Source organism: Doryrhamphus excisus, chromosome 1 (assembly GCF_030265055.1).
Source record: "Doryrhamphus excisus isolate RoL2022-K1 chromosome 1, RoL_Dexc_1.0, whole genome shotgun sequence".
In the NCBI taxonomy this organism is placed as follows: Eukaryota; Metazoa; Chordata; class Actinopteri; order Syngnathiformes; family Syngnathidae; genus Doryrhamphus; species Doryrhamphus excisus.
In genome coordinates, this window is record NC_080466.1 from 27,567,308 (window position 1) to 27,590,919 (window position 23,612).

The following is a 23,612-nucleotide window of genomic DNA, read 5'->3' on the forward strand; positions in this document are numbered from 1 at the left end:
CTAATTATGCATTTTTAGACTTGTGCGACTTATACTCCAGTGCGACTTATGTATGTTTTTTCTACGTAATGATGCATTTTTGGACTTGTGCGACTTATACTCCGGAGCGACTTATAGTCCAGAAAATACGGTACTCGCAAAAAATGCGACTTATACTCCAGTGCGACATACGTATGTATGTTTTTTCTACGTAATTATGCATTTTTGGACTTGTGCGACTTATACTCTGGAGCGACTTATAATACAGAAAATACGGTATTTACAAATCGGTCCAGCAAAGCATGCTGGGAAGCTCAAAGTGCTCCCAGCAATGCTACAATAAAAGAAGTGAAAAACTTTGGTCTGATTATGTTGGTATCAATCCATCAATGGTATCATTACTCTGGATGCTTCCATGGAGGTGGCTAGGGGACAAACGGCACATGGCGTCCATTATTAAAAGTTTGATTTCTGTCAGATGGCGCACCTAACGTATGTCCTCGCTTTCATTTGTCATATTTTCTTTGCCGGAGAAGCATGGCGTTGAAGTGCAAAGTGTGTCTGCAGTGGCATTTAGCGTGCAATGGCGTGCGAGTGCATCTTCCTGTGACAAAGGGAGCTGCTTTGATGATAACCAGCGCGGCCGTCCTCGGGCTCACACAGCTCCTCTGTCGCATTTCACCGCCTCCTCTGTGGCTGTGAGGTCATGCGCACACACACTTGTGTGTTTGTGGATATGTGTGCACCTCTCTGTGTGCGTTTCGGGAAAAGGTAGGCCCTCCTCTCAGGCGCTCTTTGCCTAATACGTCCATGCGAGAGGCTTGCTGGAAAGATCAGGTCTATTCTGGTGCTGCCAGCCTGCCCAAGCGCTGATAGGAAAGGATTAATGAGGCGGGGCTCTCATCAACTCGTAATTAGAAACAACGCTAACCACTATTTTTATGCCTGTTCCTATGCTGGGATCTTGACCCCTTAGGCCAGACCCCCGCTGCCTGAGTAAATATAGGCCCCGCGGCGACGTGACACATGGTCCAAAAGAGTCGAGCGCAGATCATTCACGAGTCTGGCGGCGTACTCCGCTAGGCGCTCGCATTTCACAAGGATGATATAGCTTTCTCTTAAAATACATGCTGTCAGATTTGTTTTGTTGTTATTGAAGTCTGGGACTTTAGAGACGGCTTTATTGGAAAGCTTGTCAATTGCTGCGGAAAAAGACTGCAGAGTGAATCACAAAGCAACAAACGAATGTTACGCATAAGTCGAGTCAATTAACGATGATACAGTCAACTTCTGTGTTAGTACGCACCAGTTTATGTATGATTTACTTTCCTTCAAAATGCAGTTTTTGTATAATATTGCAATCATTTTGACTGCATCATGAAATGGGGCTGCATGAGTGCTGCCGTCACTGGGGAGCTGCGGTTCGCTGAGTGAAATCTGACGTTCTGAAGCACTTTAATTAGTATTGTCCCGGTTTAGAGAATATAATGAAATGGGGCTGCATGAGTGCTGCTGTCACTGGGGAGCTACGGTTCACTGAGTGAAATCTGACATTCTGAAGCACTTTAATTAGTATTGTCCCGGTTTGATTGCATCATGAAATGGGACTGCATGAGTGCTGCGGTTCACTGAGTGAAATCTGACGTTCTGAAACACTTTAATTAGTATTGTCCCGGTTTGATTGCATCTTGAAATGGGGCTGCATGAGTGCTGCCGTCAACTGGGGAGCTGCGGTTCGCTGAGTGAAATCTGACGTTCTGAAGCACTTTAATTAGTAGTGTCCCGGTTTGATTGCATCATGAAATGGCGCTGCATGAGTGCTGCCGTCAACTGGGGAGCTGCGGTTCGCTGAGTGAAATCTGACGTTCTGAAACACTTTAATTAGTATTGTCCCGGTTTGATTGCATCATGAAATGGGGCTGCATGAGTGCTGCCGTCAACTGGGGAGCTGCGGTTCGCTGAGTGAAATCTGACGTTCTGAAGCACTTTAATTAGTATTGTCCCGGTTTGATTGCATCTTGAAATGGAGCTGCATGAGTGCTGCCGTTGCTGGGGAGCTGCGGTTCGCTGAGTGAAATCTGATGTTCTGAAGCACTTTAATTAGTATTGTCCCGGTTTGATTGCATCATGAAATGGCGCTGCATGAGTGCTGCCGTCAACTAGGGAGCTGCGGTTCGCTGAGTGAAATCTGACGTTCTGAAGCACTTTAATTAGTATTGTCCCGGTTTGATTGCATCATGAAATGGCGCTGCATGAGTGCTGCCGTCAACTGGGGAGCTGCGGTTCACTGAGTGAAATCTGACGTTCTGAAGCACTTTAATTAGTATTGTCCCGGTTTGATTGCATCATGAAATGGGGCTGCATGAGTGCTGCGTCACTGGGGAGCTGCGGTTCACTGAGTGAAATCTGACGTTCTAAAGCACTTTAATTAGTATTGTCCCGGTTTAGAGAATATAATTGCTGAAATGAAGTTTGTGAGATACTTTACTGTATTTCGGAGGCCATGATCGTCTGTTTTGGGAATGTCATCCCAAAAAGGCTGCCGTGAAAGGATGCTGTTCAGGGAATGTGATGTCATTCTTGATCCTTGACTTTTATATTGGAAAAATAGACGTCCACATCACCGAACATGAGGCCTCCATGTTTATTTTCAAAGCTTACAAGAGATTACAAAATTACAGTGCTTGAGTGGTACCAGTTTGGAGGAGGAAGAGGAGGAGGAGTAGAGGACAACAAGGACAGATGCCAGACCGGTTGAATTTTGAGCAAGTCATGCAAAAAAAGGTGAGGGAGAAAAGGCCTCCATTATATTAGCACCCTTTTGTGGAGAAAAATAAATCCATCTGTCCATAGGTCAGTGCAAAAATAGTCATGATATACTGTACGCATACAAAGAAAATATATATATATATTCACATATTATTGTATATACTTATACTGATAAGAAACACAAAGAAATAAAGCCCATTCCGATGGAGCCTCTGAGCCCAGATCAGAGACTCAAGACATCAAATATATCGTAGGAACGCGATAAACAAATAAAACAAATGGAGCCATGTCGTCGTTTTAAAAAGGCTGTGGGACAAACAAACAAACAGACAGCACCAGAACGACTGCAAGAGTCCTTCACACACACCAGGAGCAACTAGCATGCTTCTTTCTTCAAGCAATTTACAGTACACTGTTTACATTGTTCATCAAATAGATCAGTGCATATGAAAAAAAAAAGCCAGCAAAGAAAACATACATTTGTAAATAACATTGGCTCAGATGGCAAGCTCCTTTTGTTGTTTGTATTTTTTTTCTTTTTTTTTAAATTGCTGAATATAAATGCAAGAAGCTACAAACGTGCCAAATGGTTACTTACATCACAGCACCGGTTGACACCAAAAGACACAATGATACATGTGAGGACACGTTAGCGCACTTTTTTTTTTTTGTTACATTTTTATAAAACATCATCCACACTTAGGTTGCAAACTGTCATTCATGCTTCAGAGTTGCAGAAACGTCCTCAAAATGACCTTTTTATTTGCATAGCATGGATTTCCACCAAGGAAAAAGGACCTTATTGACATGATTTTTGCATTTTTTTTTTAGCAAGGGTTAATGTTAATGTTATCCCTGTTTGTGGCTACAATATGTCTTTATTTCCATGCAAACGTCAAAGAAAGATAAATCCCTACATATGAAAAGTCTATATATAGAATAATTTCCAGTTCTGTAACAGAAAGTAAAATGCATATTCAGATGCAGCAGTTTGAGTTTGGTAAACTTGTTTTTAAACTTATTTAGTTAATTAATCGTCCATAATGGAGCTCAGTTTGTTGTTTCACAGTCACAAATCACAAAGCAACAAACGAATGTTACGCATAAGTCGAGTCAATTAACAATGATACAGTCAACTTCTGTGTTAGTACGCACCAGTTTATGTATGATTTACTTTCCTTCAAAATGCAGTTTTTGTATAATATTGCAATAATTTTGACTGCATCATGAAATGGGGCTGCATGAGTGCTGCCGTCACTGGGGAGCTGCGGTTCGCTGAGTGAAATCTGACGTTCTGAAGCACTTTAATTAGTATTGTCCCGGTTTAGAGAATATAATGAAATGGGGCTGCATGAGTGCTGCTGTCACTGGGGAGCTACGGTTCACTGAGTGAAATCTGACATTCTGAAGCACTTTAATTAGTATTGTCCCGGTTTGATTGCATCATGAAATGGGACTGCATGAGTGATGCGGTTCACTGAGTGAACTCTGACGTTCTGAAACGCTTTAATTAGTATTGTCCCGGTTTGATTGCAGCATGAATACAATATGTCTTTATTTCCATGCAAACGTCAAAGAAAGATAAATCCCTACATATGAAAAGTCTATATATAGAATAATTTCCAGTTCTGTAACAGAAAGTAAAATGCATATTCAGATGCAGCAGTTTGAGTTTGGTAAACTTGTTTTTAAACTTATTTAGTTAATTAATCGTCCATAATGGAGCTCAGTTTGTTGTTTCACAGTCAAGCCCAAAATGATTTTTAGTCCCTGACTAATACCTGGCAACATTTACATTTGGAAATTTTCTGGAAATTATGGTAATTCCCTCCCCCCTCAAATAACCCGCGGCGACATAGATTACTGCGGGAACTATTCAAACGACAACGTGACAATAAAAAGTTGATTTTTTTTAGTTGAATGGGTATTTTCTGGTCGGAAATGACATTGTAAAGGTGGCAAAAGACAAATTTGTGTTCAAAATATTATACATATTATATGTTATAGTCACCAAAATTAAGTACACACTTCCTGCTGTCACATCTGGAGAAAGTAAGAAAGTGACAATAAAAAGTTGAATTTTTTAGTTAAATGGGTATTTTCTGGTCGGAAATGACACGGCAAAAGTGGCAAAAGAAAAATTTGGGTACAAAATATGATAAATATTATATGTTATAGTCACGCAAATTAAGTAAACACTTCCTGCTGTCACATCTGGAGAAAGTAAGAAAGTGTCTCCAAATTTCAGACGGCGAAAATTTTGATGACTTCGACTTGACTTGACAATATCATCAAAGACCTGCAACTCAACTTGGACTTTGGCATTAATGACTCTGGACCTGACTCAGATTTTTGTGTGATGACTTGAAAATACTCGGAAAAACACCAAGTTCCTTCGGTAAAATAGTTTTTGAACAACTTCATTTGTTGGTGTACTGTTTTGCAAAAAAAAACCAACTAAATCCTGATTGGTCAGCACTCAATTGTTACATTGTTGAAATGGAATTTAATTGTGGTAAACATCGAACAGCGCTTATGACTTGTAAGAACTTGAAAATTTCAAGCTAATGATTTTGGACTTGGAATCGAATCGTCTTGTTTTGACTTGACTTGGATTTGCACATCTTTGAGACTTTTGTAAAAAAAGGCTAAAACCAATCCAATATGATAAGACCTATCCATTCATTTTCTGTGTCGCTGGAGCCTATCCCAGTTGAGTTTGGGCAGGGTTTGAGAGGCGGGGTACCCCTTGGACTGGTCGCCAGCCAATCGCAGGACACATATAGACAACCATTCACACCAAGGGGCAATTTAGAGACTCCATTGAACCTAACATGGAGATTACCTGGATTAGGAGAACATGCACTTATTTTCCAGAAACATTTAGCAGTGCAGGGTTGTAGCTGTTATTAATATTCAAATATGTACCCAGTACAGTAAAAAAGTATTTTTGACATGTGACACTTTCAACATCAACATGTAATCCATTTGTTGCCAAACAGGTTGGACACAGCCCAGTCACCTGAGACTAATTAAAAGCCTCATTAAAGCATCATTAAAGTCTGTTTTGCTGATTTAATTTGATTAATTAATTAATGGGATGATTAGTTTAGGTCACATTTGGACATGCAGTTGGGATTTTTTTGTGCTCAATGTAAGCAAACTCTCATTTTAGGTGTTTATTTTCATATTCATTGTATAGTGCATTGCATATGCTTGTATTGAGAATGGGTTTGAATATTTTGACATATGGAAGTTTTTGTAAAAGTGTTTTTGCGATACCGAAATGTGCAACACGACATATCTCCTGTGGTGGGATGAACACGCGTATGTCGGTTTTCATGATCGGGAAAAAAATCAGATATCAACCGATATGGCATTTTTATGTGCCGATTATCGGACATCCCTAATTGAAATTAATTCTGTTTTTCTGATACCGATATGTGCAACATGACATATCTCTTGTGGTGGGATGAACACGTGTGTCAGTTTTCATGATTGGGAAAAAAAATCAGATATTGATATCAACCGATATGGCATTTTTATGTGCCGATTATCGGACATCCCTAATTGAAATTAATTCTGTTTTTCCGATACCGATATGAGCAACATGACATATTTCCTGCGGTGGGATGAACATGTGTGTTGACGGTTTTTATGATCGGGAAAAAAATCAGATATTGATATCAACCGATATGGCATTTTTATGTGCCGATTATCGGACATCCCTAATTGAAATTAATTCTGTTATACCGATATGTGCAACATGACATATCTCTTGTGGTGGGATGAACGCGTGTGTGTTGGTTTTCATGATCGGGAAAAAAATCAGATATTGATATCAACCGATACGGCATTTTTATGTGCCGATTATCGGACATCCTTTTATGTGCGCTGTGATTGGCTGGCGCTCAGTCCCTGCCTCTCGCCCAAAGTTAGCTGGGATAGGCTCCATCTCTTAACACTCAAATCTTTTGCCACTTTCACAGGATAAGACCCATTCCCCTATAAATGTGGGCTAGCGTATTAATAATTAAGATCAATGACTGTTTTTTTTTTTGTTGTTGTTTAAAAAAAAATATTGAAAAAAAGTGTTATTTTTGCAGTTCAGGGAATTATGCACGTCAAAACTACTTAGTACGTTTTTAAAGTAACCCCAACTCATTACACAACTTTTTGTACAAAATCCACCCCGATTCTCACGAAGAGGTTCTACTGAATTCATGTTAGCATATGTACGTTAACGTATGGAACACAACTTCATCGTGGTCTGCATTCAAGTGCGCGTGATGTCACCGCGCACAGGCCCGGTGATGGCGACATGAGCGTTAAGGCATTGAAAGAGGCACTAGAGAAACAGCACGTGATAGCAACAACACCTTGCACTTACACAAGGCAAAAATGCTCGCTCGCCTGTAAGCTCAGTGTCAACGGGAACGAGAGTTTAAAAAGGTCACGCCGGACGGCAACCTTTCAGAGCTGGAGGCTGCATCTCACCTCTGCTACCGTGTATTATTATTTATTACCACAGCTAAGAGCGTTCACAGAAGACGTAGTATTTGGCCACACACACACACACACACACTTGTTACAATAGAGCTGGCACAAATAACAAAAAAAGACAAAAAAAAAGCAAGCAGTGAAATGATTATTTTCCATTTAAAAATCACAAATAGCCCTGTTTTGTTATGGTCACTGATTATTTCAGTGCTTTTTTCTTTGTGGTTCTCTTGGTTTTAGCAAAAAACTCATTTACTAAGTCATCCATGCTAATAACTATTAGGGATGGGCGTAATAATTTACAATTTGTTGTTGAATTTTTACATCTAAGTAATTGTTTATTTGTGTTGTATTAAGAAATAGAAACAAAATGGAGTGCACTACCCCACTGTGACCAGCGGAGGCGCTGTTGATTCACTCTATTAGGACCAAATGACATAAATAGTTTCAAAAACACACATTTCTGTGTTAAAACATCTCCATACATGCATGGAGTCGACAAAAAAATATATATATCGACACATTAACGCACATTTTGTGAAAAAGCTACTTGCTTGAGCATGATAAACACCTCCGTTCATCTGTATAGTGACATATTAGCTGTACAGTGTAGTTATCTTTAAAAAAAAATCATTCTAATCAAGAAAAATCTTTTGCTGTTTAAATAAAGTTTTAAAAACATGACATAATGTCGCACAAACCAAAAAAAGATCAATTCTTTTTGCTACCTCGGCTCAGTAAAGGTTGGGAAACCTGTTGGGTGTTCTTGCTCAGTACAACACTGGCATGAAAACAGGAGTTCAGAACATTCAGAAATTCCTGTTTTCTTTTTACTTGATCGTGGAAATGTGGTCAAGCCCATCCCTAATAATAATAATAATAATAATAATAATAATAATAATAATAATGGACCAAAGCTAACAGTATTAATTACAATACAGCAATATTCAGCTGGAAATGTTTCTTAATCATTAGCAATATATACACTTAAGATCAAGGTTGCATTCCATGTTGAAATTATTGCACAGTAAGCCATTGTGGGCTTGTAATGGTCACCCCTTGTATAAAAATAGAACATTAACACACCAGACATGTCTTCAACTGTTTATTTTTTTTTTTGGTTCGGCCAGTCCCTGCCTGCTAACACGTGTGCCACAGCGCAAAGCGGAGTTTCTCCCGTCATCTTCTTCTATCCACACACCCGCTCCTCCGCAGTCCCGAATGGAACTCCTCCAAGCACATTCTCCGTCTGTCTGTCTCAACATCTCCAACTCATCCCCACTCCTCCTCCGGGACGCAGGCCAGGTCCAAACAGAAGGGATTTTTTTGGCATTTCTCATCAGTGCTGACCCACGCAGCTTTTGGCACTCCAGAGAGTCCGAGATGAGATTCAAGAAAAAAAAAATAGCAACTTAACTCACATTCCAAACTGAGTGTGAGCGGTTTCAGACGATGGTCTCCACACCCGTGAGCTTTGGCGTGAGGATCCGTGGCGTTATTCCGTTGTTGAGGTCCTCCTCGAACTCCAGCAGCTGACCCATGAAGTTGAGGTTCGGGGAGATGATGGGCCTCCTGGTTTTCACAAACTTGTAGGCGTCCGTCATGGTCATCCAGGTGTGCTTCATCAAGTAGGCGATGACGATGGTGGCTGAGCGGGACACGCCGGCCTGACAGTGGATGAGAAGGCCCATACCAGCTTGGTGTGCTTCCTCTGAAACATAGCAACATATTTTTAATCACAGTAAACACACAGAAAATAGGCGTTTATTTTCATATTCATCGCATAGTACATTGCATATGCTTGTATTGAGAATGGGTTTGAATATTTTGCCATATGGAAGTTTTTGTAAAAGTGTTTTTCCGATACCGAAATGTGCAACACGACATATCTCCTGTGGTGGGATGAACACACGTGTGATCTGGAAAAAAAATCAGATATTGATATCAACCGATAAGGCATTTTTATGTGCCGATTATCGGACATCCCCCATTGAAATGAATTCTGTTTTTCCGATACCGATATGTGCAACATGACATATCTCCTGTAGTGGGATGAACACGTGTGTGTCGATTTTCATGATCGGGAAATGCCGATATGGCATTTTTATGTGCCGATTATCGGACATCCCGAATTGAAATTATTTTTTTCCGATACCGATATGTGCAACATGACATATCTCCTGTGGTGGGATGAACACGTGTGTGTCGGTTTTCATGATCGGGAAAAAAATCAGATATTGATATCAACCGATATGGCATTTTTATGTGCCGATTATCGGACATCCCTAATTCATTCATTCATTTTCTACCGCTTTTTCCTCACGAGGGTCGCGGGGGTGCTGGAGCCTATCCCAGCTGTCTTCGGGCGAGAGACGGGGTACACCCTGGACTGGTCGCCAGCCAATCACAGGGCACATATAGACAAACAACCATTCACACTCGCATTCATACCTATGGACAATTTGGAGTGGCCAATTAACCTAGCATGTTTTTGGAATGTGGGAGGAAACCGGAGTACCCGGAGAAAACCCACGCATGCACGGGGAGAACATGCAAACTCCACACAGAGATGGCCGAGGGCGGGATCCCTAATTGCTAATTAAAATTAATTCTGTTTTTCCGATACCGATATGTGCAACATAACATATCTCCTGTAGTGGGATGAACACGTGTGTGTCGGTTATCATGATCGGGAAAAAAAATCAGATATCGATATCAACCGATATGGCATTTTTATGTGCCGATTATCGGACATCCCTAATTGAAATGAATTCTGTTTTTCCGATACCGATATGTGCAACATGACATATCTCCTGTGGTGGGATGAACACGCGTGTGTCGGTTTTCATGATCGGAAAAAAAATCAGATATCGATATCAACCGATATGGCATTTTTATGTGCCGATTATCGGACATCCCTAATTGAAATTAATTCTGTTTTTCCGATACCGATATGTGCAACATGACATATCTCCTGTAGTGGGATGAACACGTGTGTGTCGGTTTTCATGATCGGGAAATGCCGATATGGCATTTTTATGTGCCGATTATGGGACATCCCTAATTGAAATTAATTCTGTTTTTCCGATACCGATATGTGCAACATGACATATCTCCTGTGGTGGGATGAACATGTGTGTGTCGGTTTTCATGATCGGGAAAAAAATCAGATATTGATATCAACCGATATGGCATTTTTATGTGCCGATTATCGGACATCCCTAATTGCTAATTGAAATTAATTCTGTTTTTCCGATACCGATATGTGCAACATAACATATCTCCTGTAGTGGGATGAACACGTGTGTGTCGGTTATCATGATCGGGGAAAAAAATCAGATATCGATATCAACCGATATGGCATTTTTATGTGCCGATTATCGGACATCCCTAATTGAAATTAATTCCGTGCTTTTATGTGCGCTGTGATTGGCTGGCGCTTGGCCCCTGCCTCTCGCCCGAAGTCAGCTGGGATAGGCTCCATCTCTTAACACTCAAATCTTTTGACACTTTCACAGGATAATCACAGTAAACACGCAGAAAATACACAGATCATCTGCATGCATGGTAGCTCCACCCATGTGACACAATCAGCCAATGAAATACAAGTGAACAGATAATGTGGTTCGTTAAATGTCTTAGCGTTATGTCGATGTGTGTTTGTCGTCCTACCAATGAATTCGAAAGCCTCCTCAAAGTACTGGCGAAGGTTCTGCTTGTTGCTGTCGGTGGCAGGCAGGCGCTTGTAGATGAACATGCCCGTGTCGTAGTGGTAGAGCGGCAGATGGGTGGTCACGTTGAGGATGAAGCCCACGTTCAGGCTCTGCAGCAAGTTGATGTCCTGAGCATCGTGCTCGTTACCCAAATAGAGGAAGGGCAACACGGGCGTCACGTCTGCGTTCTCTATATCCGGGGTGGAGGGCAGGGTGTGAGGTAGCGCCCCCGAGAGGCCGGCAGTTGCGCCCATGTCCAAGCCTTCGTGAAGATGCAGCGAGTGTTCACACAGGTTCTCGTGGCTCTGCCTGAAGCAGCTAAGGCCTCCTGCAAACACCAAGCGATGAAATGAGCGATGCCAGTCAAAAGTTCGGAGACGCGTTCGTTACGCTATTGACTCGTTCAATCTCTTTTTAAAGACAAGCCCTTCAGTACAGGTCTTGGCTATATACACATGGAACCAACCAAAACAAAGATTTTCCGTTCTTAGTAATCAGCAGTAGAACATAAGTATGTTTCAGGAAAATATTGGTTACCGACTAAAGGGAGAAAAACAGTGTTTTGTGAAAAGATACATTTTACGTTCTTAGTAATAGACAGTAGAACATTCCATTCTTAGTAATCGGCAGTAGAACATAATATGTTTCAGGAAAATATCAGTTGCAGACTAAAGGAGGAAAACGGCTTTTTGTGAAAAGATACATTTTCCGTTCTTAGTAATCAGCAGTAGAACATAAGTATGTTTCAGGAAAATATCGGTTACCGACTAAAGGGAGAAAAACAGCTTTTTGTGAAAAGATAAATTTTCCGTTCTTAGTAATCAGCAGTAGAACATAAGTATGTTTCTGGGAAATATCGGTTACCGACTAAAGGGGGAAAAACAGCTTTTTGTGAAAAGATACATTTTCCGTTCTTAGTAATCAGCACTAGAACATAAGTATGTTTCAGGAAAATATCGGTTACCGACTAAAGGGTGAAAAACAGCTTTTTTTGAAAAGATACATTTTCTGTTCTTAGTAATCAGCAGTAGAACATAAGTATGTTTCAGGAAAATATCGGTTACCGACTAAAAGGAGAAAAACAGCTTTTTGTGAAAAGATACATTTTCCGTTCTTAATAATCAGCAGTAGAACATAAGTATGTTTCAGGAAAATATTGGTTGCCGAATAAAAGGGAGAAAAACTGCTTTTTGTGAAAAGATAGATTTTCCGTTCTTCGTAATCAGCAGTAGAACATAAGTATGTTTCAGGAAAATATCGGTTACCGACTAAAAGGAGAAAAACAGCTTTTTGTAAAAACATACATTTCAAGCATAACTTTCACCCGGACACATATTTTTAGCGTTCGTGACAGAGCTCAAATGTCAAAACAACTATACCTACATAAACAACACAAAAAAGGTTCTTTTATGTGTATTTGAAACCTTCTGCACGCTACACTCCTCCATCCTCTCTCACTTCTTCCTTCGTGTCATCTGTGATTTGGCCATTAATATGATCCCTGATGAGCTATTATCAAATGTACTTTTGTCATTCTTTGCTACTTTAAGCGGAGCTCCGATGCATTTTTCCAGCTGTCTCGAATGCAGCATTACGCTAACTGCTAAGCTAGACGGCATTATTGTGTGACCTTGGCAGAAGTCCACCGTGTCTTGTTTAAATAACGGAATTAGAAGAACAATTTCCCACAAGTGTGAATGCATCAACAGTTTACAGTTTATTTTATGGCGCCGTATATAGTTTTTTTTTATGGCTTGCAATAAACTTTTGACCTCTAAATAACTGCTTTGCACCTGTCGCCTCTAATGCTGTTGCGTTGTGGACATCAGCTGCCCCCGCCCACAAACACACACACACACACATTGTCAGTGCACATATTGGTCACGATCCAATGTGAGGTCATTGCACAGCTTCCCATGTTAGACGGATTAGAGATTCTAACCGTCGCAGTACAATATATTTACTATCAATTTCATGCTGTCATATTGTGCCATTGGAGAGTAGGACAACAATACATCACAATGTTGATATTTTGAACAAAAACAAAAATTGCAGTGGTTTGATTTTAATTTAATTTAATTTAATTTAATTTAATTTAATTTAATTTAATTTAATTTAATTTAATTTAATTTAATTTAATTTAATTTAATTTAATTTAATTTAATTTAATTTAATTTAATTTAGGGCGGCACGGCGGTCGAGTGGTTAGCGCGCAGACCTCACAGCTAGGAGACCAGGGTTCAATTCCACCCTCTGCCATCTCTGTGTGGAGTTTGCATGTTCCCCCCCGTGCATGCGTGGGTTTTCTCCGGGTACTCCGGTTTCCTCCCACATTCCAAAAACATGCTAGGTTAATTGGTGACTCCAAATTGTCCATAGGTATGAATGTGAGTGTGAATGGTTGTTTGTCTATATGTGCCCTGTGATTGGCAGTCCAGGGTGTACCCCACCTCTCGCCCAAAGACAGCTGGGATAGGCTCCAGCACCCCCTCAACCCTCGTGAGGAAAAAACGGTAGAAAATGAATAATTTAATTTAATTTAATTTAATTTTTTATTAAAAATTTAAATTCAATTTAATTAAGCATGTATATGTATAGGAAGATCTTTTTGCTTCTGTCCTGTATTTCATTTCCAACAACATAGCAAATATGTTCATCACGAGAGAGCCGGTATTATTTCATCCCCGTCTGAATCGTCATCTCATCTCTGCGATTTGGACAGCGAATGTTCGACGGAGCTCTTTGGCCTCGGAGAAAAGTGCATGTCAGAAATGGAGGCGGCCGAGGGTCCTATGCCCTAGACGGGGTCTTTTAATAGGGAATATTGAAATAGTTGGAGGCGAGGTCAAAAATGGGTCAACCAGAATGTTATTTGGTTGAATTGAGTGTGGCCAAAGAAAGCAGTGCATGACTGAGGACAAAATTATGGGATTAAATATGCGACTATGTAAAATTTACCGTAGCATATCACTGCTATTATCAACAAAAATGTTTATTTTGACACTCGAACACAAACAAAACAGGATGTCATCAAACCATACGCCTCCCTTGCTCACGGTGCAACCAAAAATAACACACCCGATAACACATGTGGCACACAAAAACCCTTCCTGTTGGGGAAGCATGAGTGTAAGCTTCCCAGCATGCCTTGCGGGTTTTTGTGTTCCATGTGTGTGACTTGTTGTTATTTTTGGTTGCACCGTGAGTGAGGGAAGCGTTTGGTTTCATGACTTTATACACACACGCGTGCAAAACAATACTGTTTTATACACATATATTATAATAATAATTATAGAACATTTATACGCTGGCCTCACAGCTAGGAGACCCGGGTTCAATCACACTCTCGGCCATCTTTGTGTGGAGTTTGCATGTTTTGTCTCCGGGTACTCCGGTTTCCTCCCACATTTAAAAGAAAACATGCTAGGTTAATTGACGACTCCAAATTGTCCATAGGTATGAATGTGAGTGTGAATGGTTGTTTGTCTATATGTGCCCTGTGATTGGCTGGCCACCAGTCCAGGGTGTACCTCGCCTCTCAACTGAAGACAGCTGGGATAGGCTCCAGGATAAGCGGTAGAGAATGAATGAATGAATGAATGAATGAATAATCCGCAAGGCATGCTGGGTAACTTCCTGTTACAGGTATGAAGTAGTATTGTTTTGCGTGTGTATTGCAGCATATATTTGTATAACCGCATAGTCCATGTGGTACAGTTACACTGCATGTTCCACATGGCTAAGTGTGTAAATAAGAAGCCGGTTCACTGCGTATAAAAAAACACCTCAAGCAAATTGAAGTTTGCATCCGACTGCTCCCTTTGCAGATCGAGCTTCACCAATGTAGGCCAAACAAGATGGCTTTTCGACCAATAAATGGCCTCATTTTGGACATATCTACGTACCAAAATGGTGTTTTAACCACAAATGAAATAATATTTTGATCAAAAATCTGCAAATTTACAGGGTTGCAAATGCTAAATTATGAACATACTGAGATCCACAGTATTGCACAACACATGTTGTGACAGCGGTACGATGTGTACATAAAACTACTGGCACAGCCACAGCTGTCAAATGTTTTTATGCTAACCAGAGTTTGGAATGTTTTTCTATAATTTCCAAAGTAAAAATTGGAAGTCATAAACATAAACCTACTGCCATCTTGTAGGAGGTTGCCTACAGCCACAGCTGTCAGATGTTTTTTATGCTAATCAGAGTTTGGAATGTTTTTCTATAATTTTCAAAGTAAAAATTGGACGTCATAAACATAAACCTACTGCCATCTTGTAGGAGGTTGCCTACAGCCACAGCTGTATTTATGATAGCCAGAGTTTGGAATATTTTTCTATAATTTCCAAAGTAAAAATTGGACGTCATAAACATAAACCTACTGCCATCTTGTAGAAGGTTGCCTACAGCCACAGCTGTCAGATGTTTTTATGATAGCCAGAGTTTGGAAATTATAGAAAAACATTCCAAAGTAAAAATTGGACGTCATAAACATAAACCTACTGCCATCGTGTAGGAGGTTGCCTACAGCCACAGCTGTCAGATGTTTTTATGATAGCCAGAGTTTGGAATGTTTTTCTATAAATTCCAAAGTAAGAATTGGACGCCATAAACATAAACCTACTGCCATCGTGTAGGAGGTTGCCTACAGCCACAGCTGTCAGATGTTTTTATGATAGCCAAAGTTTGGAAATTATAGAAAAACATTCCAAAGTAAAAATTGGACGTCATAAACATAAACCTACTGCCATCTTGTAGGAGGTTGCCTACAGCCACAGCTGTCAGATTTGTTTATGCTAACCAGAGTTTGGAATGTTTTTCTATAATTTCCAAAGTAAAAATTGGACAACTCGCAGCATTCACAAATGCATTCAACCGTGGAGGTTCCTTCCAATACGCATTTGGACTGAGAAATGCAATAAATCACCCGTCCTGCACAAGCAGCACATTTTGTTCTTATGCGCTGAGACGTGGCACAACGCTATGTGGAATAATAATGCTTAACAGCATCGGTACGAATGTTTGAATCTCAGCCTTCACACAAGCAGACAGTGATTCAGGGGTGTTCGGAGACCACTCACAACCCCCCCCTCCCTCTTCAACCCAACACACTGCTCCAGCCAAACACACACACACACATATACACACGCAAATGACGGAAAACATGGCAGCCTCTCAACACACGGCCTTAACTAACTAACAGCTGCTGCTTCCATCCGGCACTGTACTCTATATTTATGTTAACAATCATATAGAAGCTAATATAATACACAACGTCAGGTGTTTTATGCTGCAGTGTGCGTGATTTAAACCACAATCACAGAGCTGACAGGCCAGGTCAGCTGAGCAAAACAATAAAGGTCAAAGTTTAACAGGCCCTTTCTACAAACACTGCATGCTATTATGCAACATCTAAACGGCTTCATGAGGGTTTATATCGCCACTAAAGCCCCCCCCCGCCCCCCCCCCCCAGCTCCCAGACGTCTACAATGATTTAGTGCCTCCAGAGTCAAACTAAAGCCCATGAAATTGCACTTTCTATCCCTTTTATATGCTGCCATTTCCAGCCTATCGCGCGTTTGTATCGCCATCCCATGATGGATCCACTCACCTTTGAGAATAATGGGGTCCTTGCCCTCCCTCCTCAGCGACTCCAGGACCACGTGGAGAGGCTGCGAGGGCCCCAGTCTGTTCGGGTCGGCGGTGCTGTCGTCGTAGACCACGATATCTTTGGAGAAGATGCCCTTAAATGAGTCCTTGCCCTCGCGGCAGGAAATGAGGTCCAGCACGGTGATTTTTCCCTGCTGCAGCCTCCGCCGGCTGATCTTGTCGGAGCAGTTGATGTGCACGGCGCCCCGAATGTGACTCTTGTTGTATTCCGTGAAGGCCCGGCAGTCGATGATGACCGGCACCGGCCCGACGGGGTGACCCATAGGGCAGCAGGTCATGCGCTTTGCCAGCTCATTGGGGTGGATGACTCTCACAGTGGCGGCGCCCGGGGCGAGGCTGGTGGTAGCGCTTAATGCTTCGTGGTTACCGAGCATAGGTGGAGTGGCATAGCTGAGGTTGGGGCTGCTGGCGCTCACCTGACCGTGGTTCAGGCTCGGGCTGTCCTTCTCGTAGGTGGTGACCGAGCAGCAGCTGGCACTGCTGCATCCACACGACAAGGAGCGCGTGGAGCCCTTGGATGAGGGCATATACGTCACAAGATTAGCCGTCGCCCGGATTTTCACCACGGTGGTGCTGATGACCGTCTCGTCGCTGCTGGTGGAAGCGATGGAGTCCAGGTAGCTGGTGTCCAGTCGCAGTTGGAGTTCCTGAGGTCGGATCGGCCTTGGCAGCGCCACCACAATTCTGTCGTCGAGAGGAGATGGAGGCATGGGGAGGCCGAGGGCTGGACGTTTACGGAGAACTCAACACGCCGCTCTGACACAAGACAAATATTTGATATTGTTGAAAGAATTGCGCGTCGCAGCGAGATGAAAAAAAGTGTGAATAAACAGTCTTCTGTTTGATCAACGTGCATAACATCTGCTGAAGCCAAACATCTGAGGTGACAACACCCACCACACTAATCACATTATTAATGAACAGCCTTTTTAAAGTGAGTCACTTCAAGGTAATTAGTAATTATCAGCCTCCTGCTACTGCAATGTTGTTGTTTTAAATGTCTAGTCAAAGCTTTTTACCGGCAGAGATAAAAAAAAAAAGCAAAATACTGCATCACTGCAGTTTTATCTCCCTCACAAGTGGAGAGTCATAAAGATGGACGGCAGTTCCTTATAATGTAAGCGTTTTAAGCGCATGTTATGTAAGGACTCCAACCATGCATGCATGCATGCATGCATCCTCCAGCACACAGCAATCATTCATGGGCAAATTCATTGAAAAAAAGCCGGCATTAGGACGTGCTTTGAATAAAATGCGGCGTTCGGAATGAAAAAAAAAAGAAATATACACAATGTTGCATTGATTATTCAACGCGTTTAAAAATTGTAACGGTCTTGAATGCGCCCCGTGTATTCTTTGCAACAACTTCTAATTACCAAACTTGCCTTGAATTTCTGCTTACCGGTGTGTGTTGCTGTCTTTGCCCCGGTAATGTACGATCTCCGCTGGGTGTCGGGGGTGCCTCCATTCAGTCGGTACACGTACAGTGGATCGGCAACATTTTTTTTTGATACTTTTACCCGTGTTGCCCAGAAATAATATTAAAGGAAGTCAGCCAGCCTACAGAAGTCGCTCAGCGGGGACTGACTGACGCGAGTGGGAGCCAATTCGCGACTTCATGAATATTAAACGTGATCTTTTTGAGTACAGTGACGTCCCCGCCCTGCCGTGGGAGGGATTTTTAACCGGGGCGTCTGGTTCTGAGCCAGTGGAGGAGGAGAAGGAAAGGGTGGGAGTGTCGCTGCCAAACCGCGGCTTCAACTGCCTTCAGCCGCAAGTACGAGGCAGCAATGATGTCACGAGCAGCCAATCAGAAAGCGCGTCGGTAGACTACAGGAAGAAGACTGCGCTGCGTTCACGTGCCGTTTCGTCGTTTTGGAAAAAGAAGACGCGGTGCCTTCGCGTACTGCTCGTCGACCGGAAGTTGGCTCCATACCAAGTACAGTAAATACGACACGATGTAAGACGACGTAATAATATTATAATAATAAAATTACTCCCTTTTTATTTTGTGCTACTAAAATCAAGTAAATAGTGCAAAAAGAGTTAAGAAATGCAAAAACTACTCTTGGCTTTCATTCAACACCTCTACTTTAAAGAAAATAGTACTATTGTAAATAATGTTGACGGTTACTACTGTATTCATACATTTGTGACTGTTTGACTGTATATCTTCTGCTGTAATTATTTTTAAAACATTATTAGAGCCCTCAGACATAAAATAACACCCCTATAGTCACCTTTATGCTCCTATTATTCATCGTTTACACCGCAGTGCACAGCTCTTATGGTGTAGGAACTCGAGATGGCTGCGAGCTAGCGAGCTAGTGAGCTAAACAGTTTTCAAACGCAGTAAAGTAAGAAAAAATGTACCACTTCCACATGGATTGGGAGGAGAACCTTTTTTTTCAGTCTGCATTTATGTCTGGCTACATTGGGTGCCAGGTACTATCATGTAATATAACATGACAGCCACCTGGTGACCAGAGTACTACTTATGTTTTGACTAATATTAGACCACAGTCTACAACAAAAACAGCAACCATGAATGAATACATTAATTAGTGAAAAAACACAATATATGTATTAGCTATTTAGCAAATCTAAAGAAGCAGTATACAATACTGGCAGGGAGATGTGCTTAAACCGAAATTTTGAGGTATGATTATTAGGTCCTGAATGGAGCTCATACACAACAGTCACTATACACATGAAGCCAAGCAGTGGGAGTGTCCGCAAATCGAATTCAGGTGACTTCATTAATGACATTGGCAGTTTTGCTGCAGGCGTGCATGCAAACAACATACTGTATTATTTCATCCAGCTGCTCAGTGCATGGTTGGGATCACGTGCGTGTTAACCCGCTGCAGTTATTTGCATCAAATGAGACATAATGTGATAACGATTTGTTATATTTGAATCTGACTGAAAGATGTTTATTGTCATAAAAATCAGTATTTCCCAAGCCTCGCCAGGGAAACTACTGTGATAAGATAGTAAATATGATGAAGTATAATGAAAATTTTCATTTTCTTGATCTACTTTCCATAAACGTACACTCTAAAAAGTAATTCAGAGTATCTGTTGACACCACTTGATTTAATACATAAATGCAATGTAGTTACTGCTACTTAAAAAGTTGTGTGCATTGTTATTATAATTAAGTAGACAACAATTTAAACTACTTTGAATAAAATGATTAAGTCAGTTGACTTAACATATTTTCTTGAGTTAGGAACTTAAAAACTTGTCCCTATGACAACAATTATTCAGTAAGCTGTACTTAAAATAAGCTTTGAGTGAAGAGGAAAAGCTAATTCGTGCAATGCAATATTGTTTGTTGGTTCAAAGCAATTTCAAATTTCAAATGAACTAAGAAAGACTAATGGAAATTGTTGCGTTGATGTACTTCTTCTGTCATGTTTAAGCAATGTACTGTACATACACCAAGGTTCTATTTTAGGAAAAGCCTGACATTGTTATTCCGCTCTTCATGTCTCATCTGTCATTTCAGAGATAGGAAAATGTCATACTTTCCTTTTTCTTTTCATCAAACCATATTTTTGCATATTTTCCAGCACGTTACACATACTGTAAAACAAAGGTCATGTGTATAAGTATAAGGTGGTACAAAGAAAAAACATCAAGGGACCTTTTAAGGGAGAATGAAACCAGAAATGATGTTTTTGGTCAGCAGTGCCAATGAGTGTGCAACGCTTGGTTGACTACATTGTTATACATACACTCAAAAAATAAACATAAAAAAAATAAAATACACTCAAAAAATAAAAACAAACAACAACAAAAATCAACGCAACAGTTTCCATTAGTCTTTCTTAGTTATGACAACTTAATTTGAAATTGCTTTGAACCAACAAACAATATTGCATTTCACAAATTAGCTTTTCCTCTTCACTCAAAGCTTATTTTAAGCACCGCTTACTGAATAATTGTTTTTAAAAGTTTAAAAGTTTTTAAGTTCGTAACACAAAGAAATATGTTAAGTCAACTGACTTAATCATTTTATTCAAAGTATTTTTCATTTGTTGTCTACTTAATTATAATAACAATGCACACAACTTTTTAAGTAGCAGTAACTTAATATATATATACTATATATATATGTGTGTGTGTGTGTGTGTGTGTGTATATATATATTATGTTACCAAGCTAATTTTATTAAGTCATTCATTCATTCATTCATTTTCTACCGCTTTTCCTCACGAGGGTCGCGGGGGTGCTGGAGCCTACCCCAGCTGTCTTCGGGCGTAAGGCGGGGTACACCCTAGACTGGTCGCCAGCCAATCACAGGGCACACATAGACAAACAACCATTCACACTCACTTTCATACCTATGGACAATTTGGAGTCGCCAATTAACCTAGCATGTTTTTGGAATGTGGGAGGAAACCGGAGTACCCGGGGAAAACCCACGCATGCACGGGGAGAACATGCAAACTCCACACAGAGATGCCCGAGGGTGTTTATTAAGTCATGGCAACTTGAATTTTGTTTTAAGCTTACCAACAATAAAATTTGAGTGTATATGACATTCTAAATTAAGTTCATGTAATAGCCAACATTATTATAACTGACTTTGATCATTTTATTCAAAGTAGTTTAATTTGTTGTCTACTTAATTATAATAACAATGCACACAGCTTTTTAAGTAGCAGTAACTTTATATATGCATACACTCAAATTTTATTTATTTATTTTATTTATCAAATTTTATATATATTTTTTTTAATTTTATTTATCAAATTTTATACATATATATTTTTTTTATTTTTTGTATCAAATTTTATATATTTATATATATATATATATATATTATTTATTTATTTTATTTATCAAATTTTATATATTATATATATAATTTGATAAATAAAATAAATAAATCAAATTTGAGTGTATATGACTAAATTAAGTTCATGTAGTAGCCAACATTATTATTTGAACATAACTTAAAAAATAAAGTTAGCAACTTGGAAAGTTTATCTAAATCAATTAATTACATTTTTTTACATTGCATTCATGTATAAAATATAAAAAGTGGTGTCAACAGATACTCTGAATTACTTTACTTTAGAGTGTATATGACAGGACTGGTGCTGGATTCAAACCCTGAATATACTCACAGCTCCCCATTTATCCTCAGCAACCTGAAACAATGCAGGGCATTTTATTATTGCTGCTATTATTAGCGCACCGTACGGTTATTTATAAATGGACAAGCCTAATTCCGATTCCGATTCCCAGCGTCTCATGAATTTTGTGTGGAAGAGTGAACGCATGTTGTGTTATACGCTGTTGTGTACTGCTATAAATTAATATAAAATGACTAAAGCTTTATCAATTCAATTAGCTGTATTTGAATATACCTTCCGTAGCAAAACAAGTATCATCATCATCATCATTCATTTTCTACCGCTTTTTCCTCCCAAGGGTCGCGGGGGGTGCTGGAGCCTATCCCAGCTGTCTTCGGGCGAGAGGCTGGTCGCCAGCCAATCACAGGGCACATATAGGCAAACAACCATTCACACTCACATTCATACCTATGGACAATTTGGAGTCGCCAATTAACCTAGCATGTTTTTGGAATGTGGGAGGAAACCGGAGTACCCGGAGAAAACCCACGCATGCACGGGGAGAACTCCACACAGAGATGGCCGAGGGTGGAATTGAACCCTGGTCTCCTAGCTGTGAGGTCTACGCGCTAACCACTCGACCGCCGTGCCGCCGAAAAACAAGTATTACTTTATCAAACGTATGATGGAACATCTGCAATATGACAAGGCTGTTTTGACAGTATTGTCTGTCAAATGATTGACAGTACCTCAGCGTCAATACAGTTGGACATTTAGAATCGATAGTAGTGGTGATGGGAAAGAGTTGCTGCTTTTTAACGAAGATGTTTGCATGACCGGAGCAGTTATTTAAATTCAACCAGTAGTGCCGGTTGGACTGGTTTTGTTAGGCTAAAAGTCAAAGTGGCGTACATGTAGCGTCATGAAAGTTTATCATTCAGAGGTATAAAAAGTATGAAAGGATTGGAAGGGAACACAGAAGATGTAAGAAGGAGAAAACATCATTAGATTTTGGGTACAGTGACGTCCCGCTTCACTTCAAGTTGCAAGTCCAAACATGGACGATATCATCAATACTGACATTCTTTGATATTATTGAATGTATTGGCGACTTTTGCCTTGAATTTGTCGCTCATGATTAGAATCAGGATAAAACACAAGATTTTTGACAAATATTTGTAAAATACATAAACAAAGGCTGAAACTACTGTCGGTACTACTATACAGTGTAAGCTCAGTTTTCAGATTTTCAATGAAAATAATGGTTCTTTTAGCGTTGGGACACTATGGACAGATTCCAGCCAGGCAATCCTTTTATTCATTCATTCATTTTCTACCGCTTATCCTCACAAGGGTTGTGGGGGGTGCTGGAGCCTATCCCAGCTGTCTTCTACCGAGAGGCGGGGTACACCCTGGACTGGTGGCCAGCCAATCACAGGGCACATATAGACAAACAACCATTCACACTCACATTCATACTTATGGACAATTTGGAGTCGTTAATTAACCTAGCATGTTTTTGGAATGTGGGAGGAAACCGGAGTACCCGGAAAAAACCCATGCAGAGATGTCCGAGGGTGGGATTCTACTCGGGTCTCCTAGCTGTGAGGCCTGCATGCTAACCACTCGACCTTTTGGCCTTGTGTGACTTATACTCCAGAGCAACTTATAGTCCAGAAAATACGTTACTTTTCGAAAATAAAAACACTTTTTTTGTTTCTTTAATATATATCAAATATGTATATATAAATATATTTGAGCAACAAAATGACATTTTGTCACTGTTGGGTTTTGTCGTTGATCTTGGTCATGTTCCAAATTTGAACCCTTATTATTCACAAAACAGAATTAGTAATAATAATAATAATAATAATAGGGC

At 40.4% G+C, this 23,612-nt stretch overlaps 2 protein-coding genes across 2 annotated transcripts in view; one reads left to right on the top strand and one right to left on the bottom strand.

The window, feature by feature from the left end:
* The window catches only part of mia3 (MIA SH3 domain ER export factor 3), a 140,238-nt gene that overhangs the window by 79,045 nt on the left and 37,581 nt on the right, over positions 1-23,612 (top strand). The window lies entirely within an intron of this gene.
* Positions 8,341-18,417, bottom strand: dusp10 (dual specificity phosphatase 10). The gene is made up of 4 exons (XM_058080886.1): positions 18,046-18,417; positions 16,585-17,399; positions 10,921-11,289; positions 8,341-8,959 (listed from the first exon to the last, which is right to left on the bottom strand). Exons 2-4 carry the CDS (start codon positions 17,351-17,353, stop codon positions 8,694-8,696), a joined length of 1,404 nt encoding a protein of 467 aa, XP_057936869.1. The 5' UTR covers positions 17,354-17,399; positions 18,046-18,417; the 3' UTR covers positions 8,341-8,693.

Coding starts and splice junctions, on each gene's coding strand:
- dusp10 (XM_058080886.1), bottom strand. CDS start 17,353: ATGCCTCCATCTCCTCTCGACGACAGAATTGTGGTGGCGCTGCCAAGG. Junction 11,290..16,584: donor GGACCCCATTATTCTCAAAG/GTGAGTGGATCC, acceptor TGGTGTTTGCAG/GAGGCCTTAGCTGCTTCAGG. Junction 8,960..10,920: donor GGAGGCTTTCGAATTCATTG/GTAGGACGACAA, acceptor GCTATGTTTCAG/AGGAAGCACACCAAGCTGGT.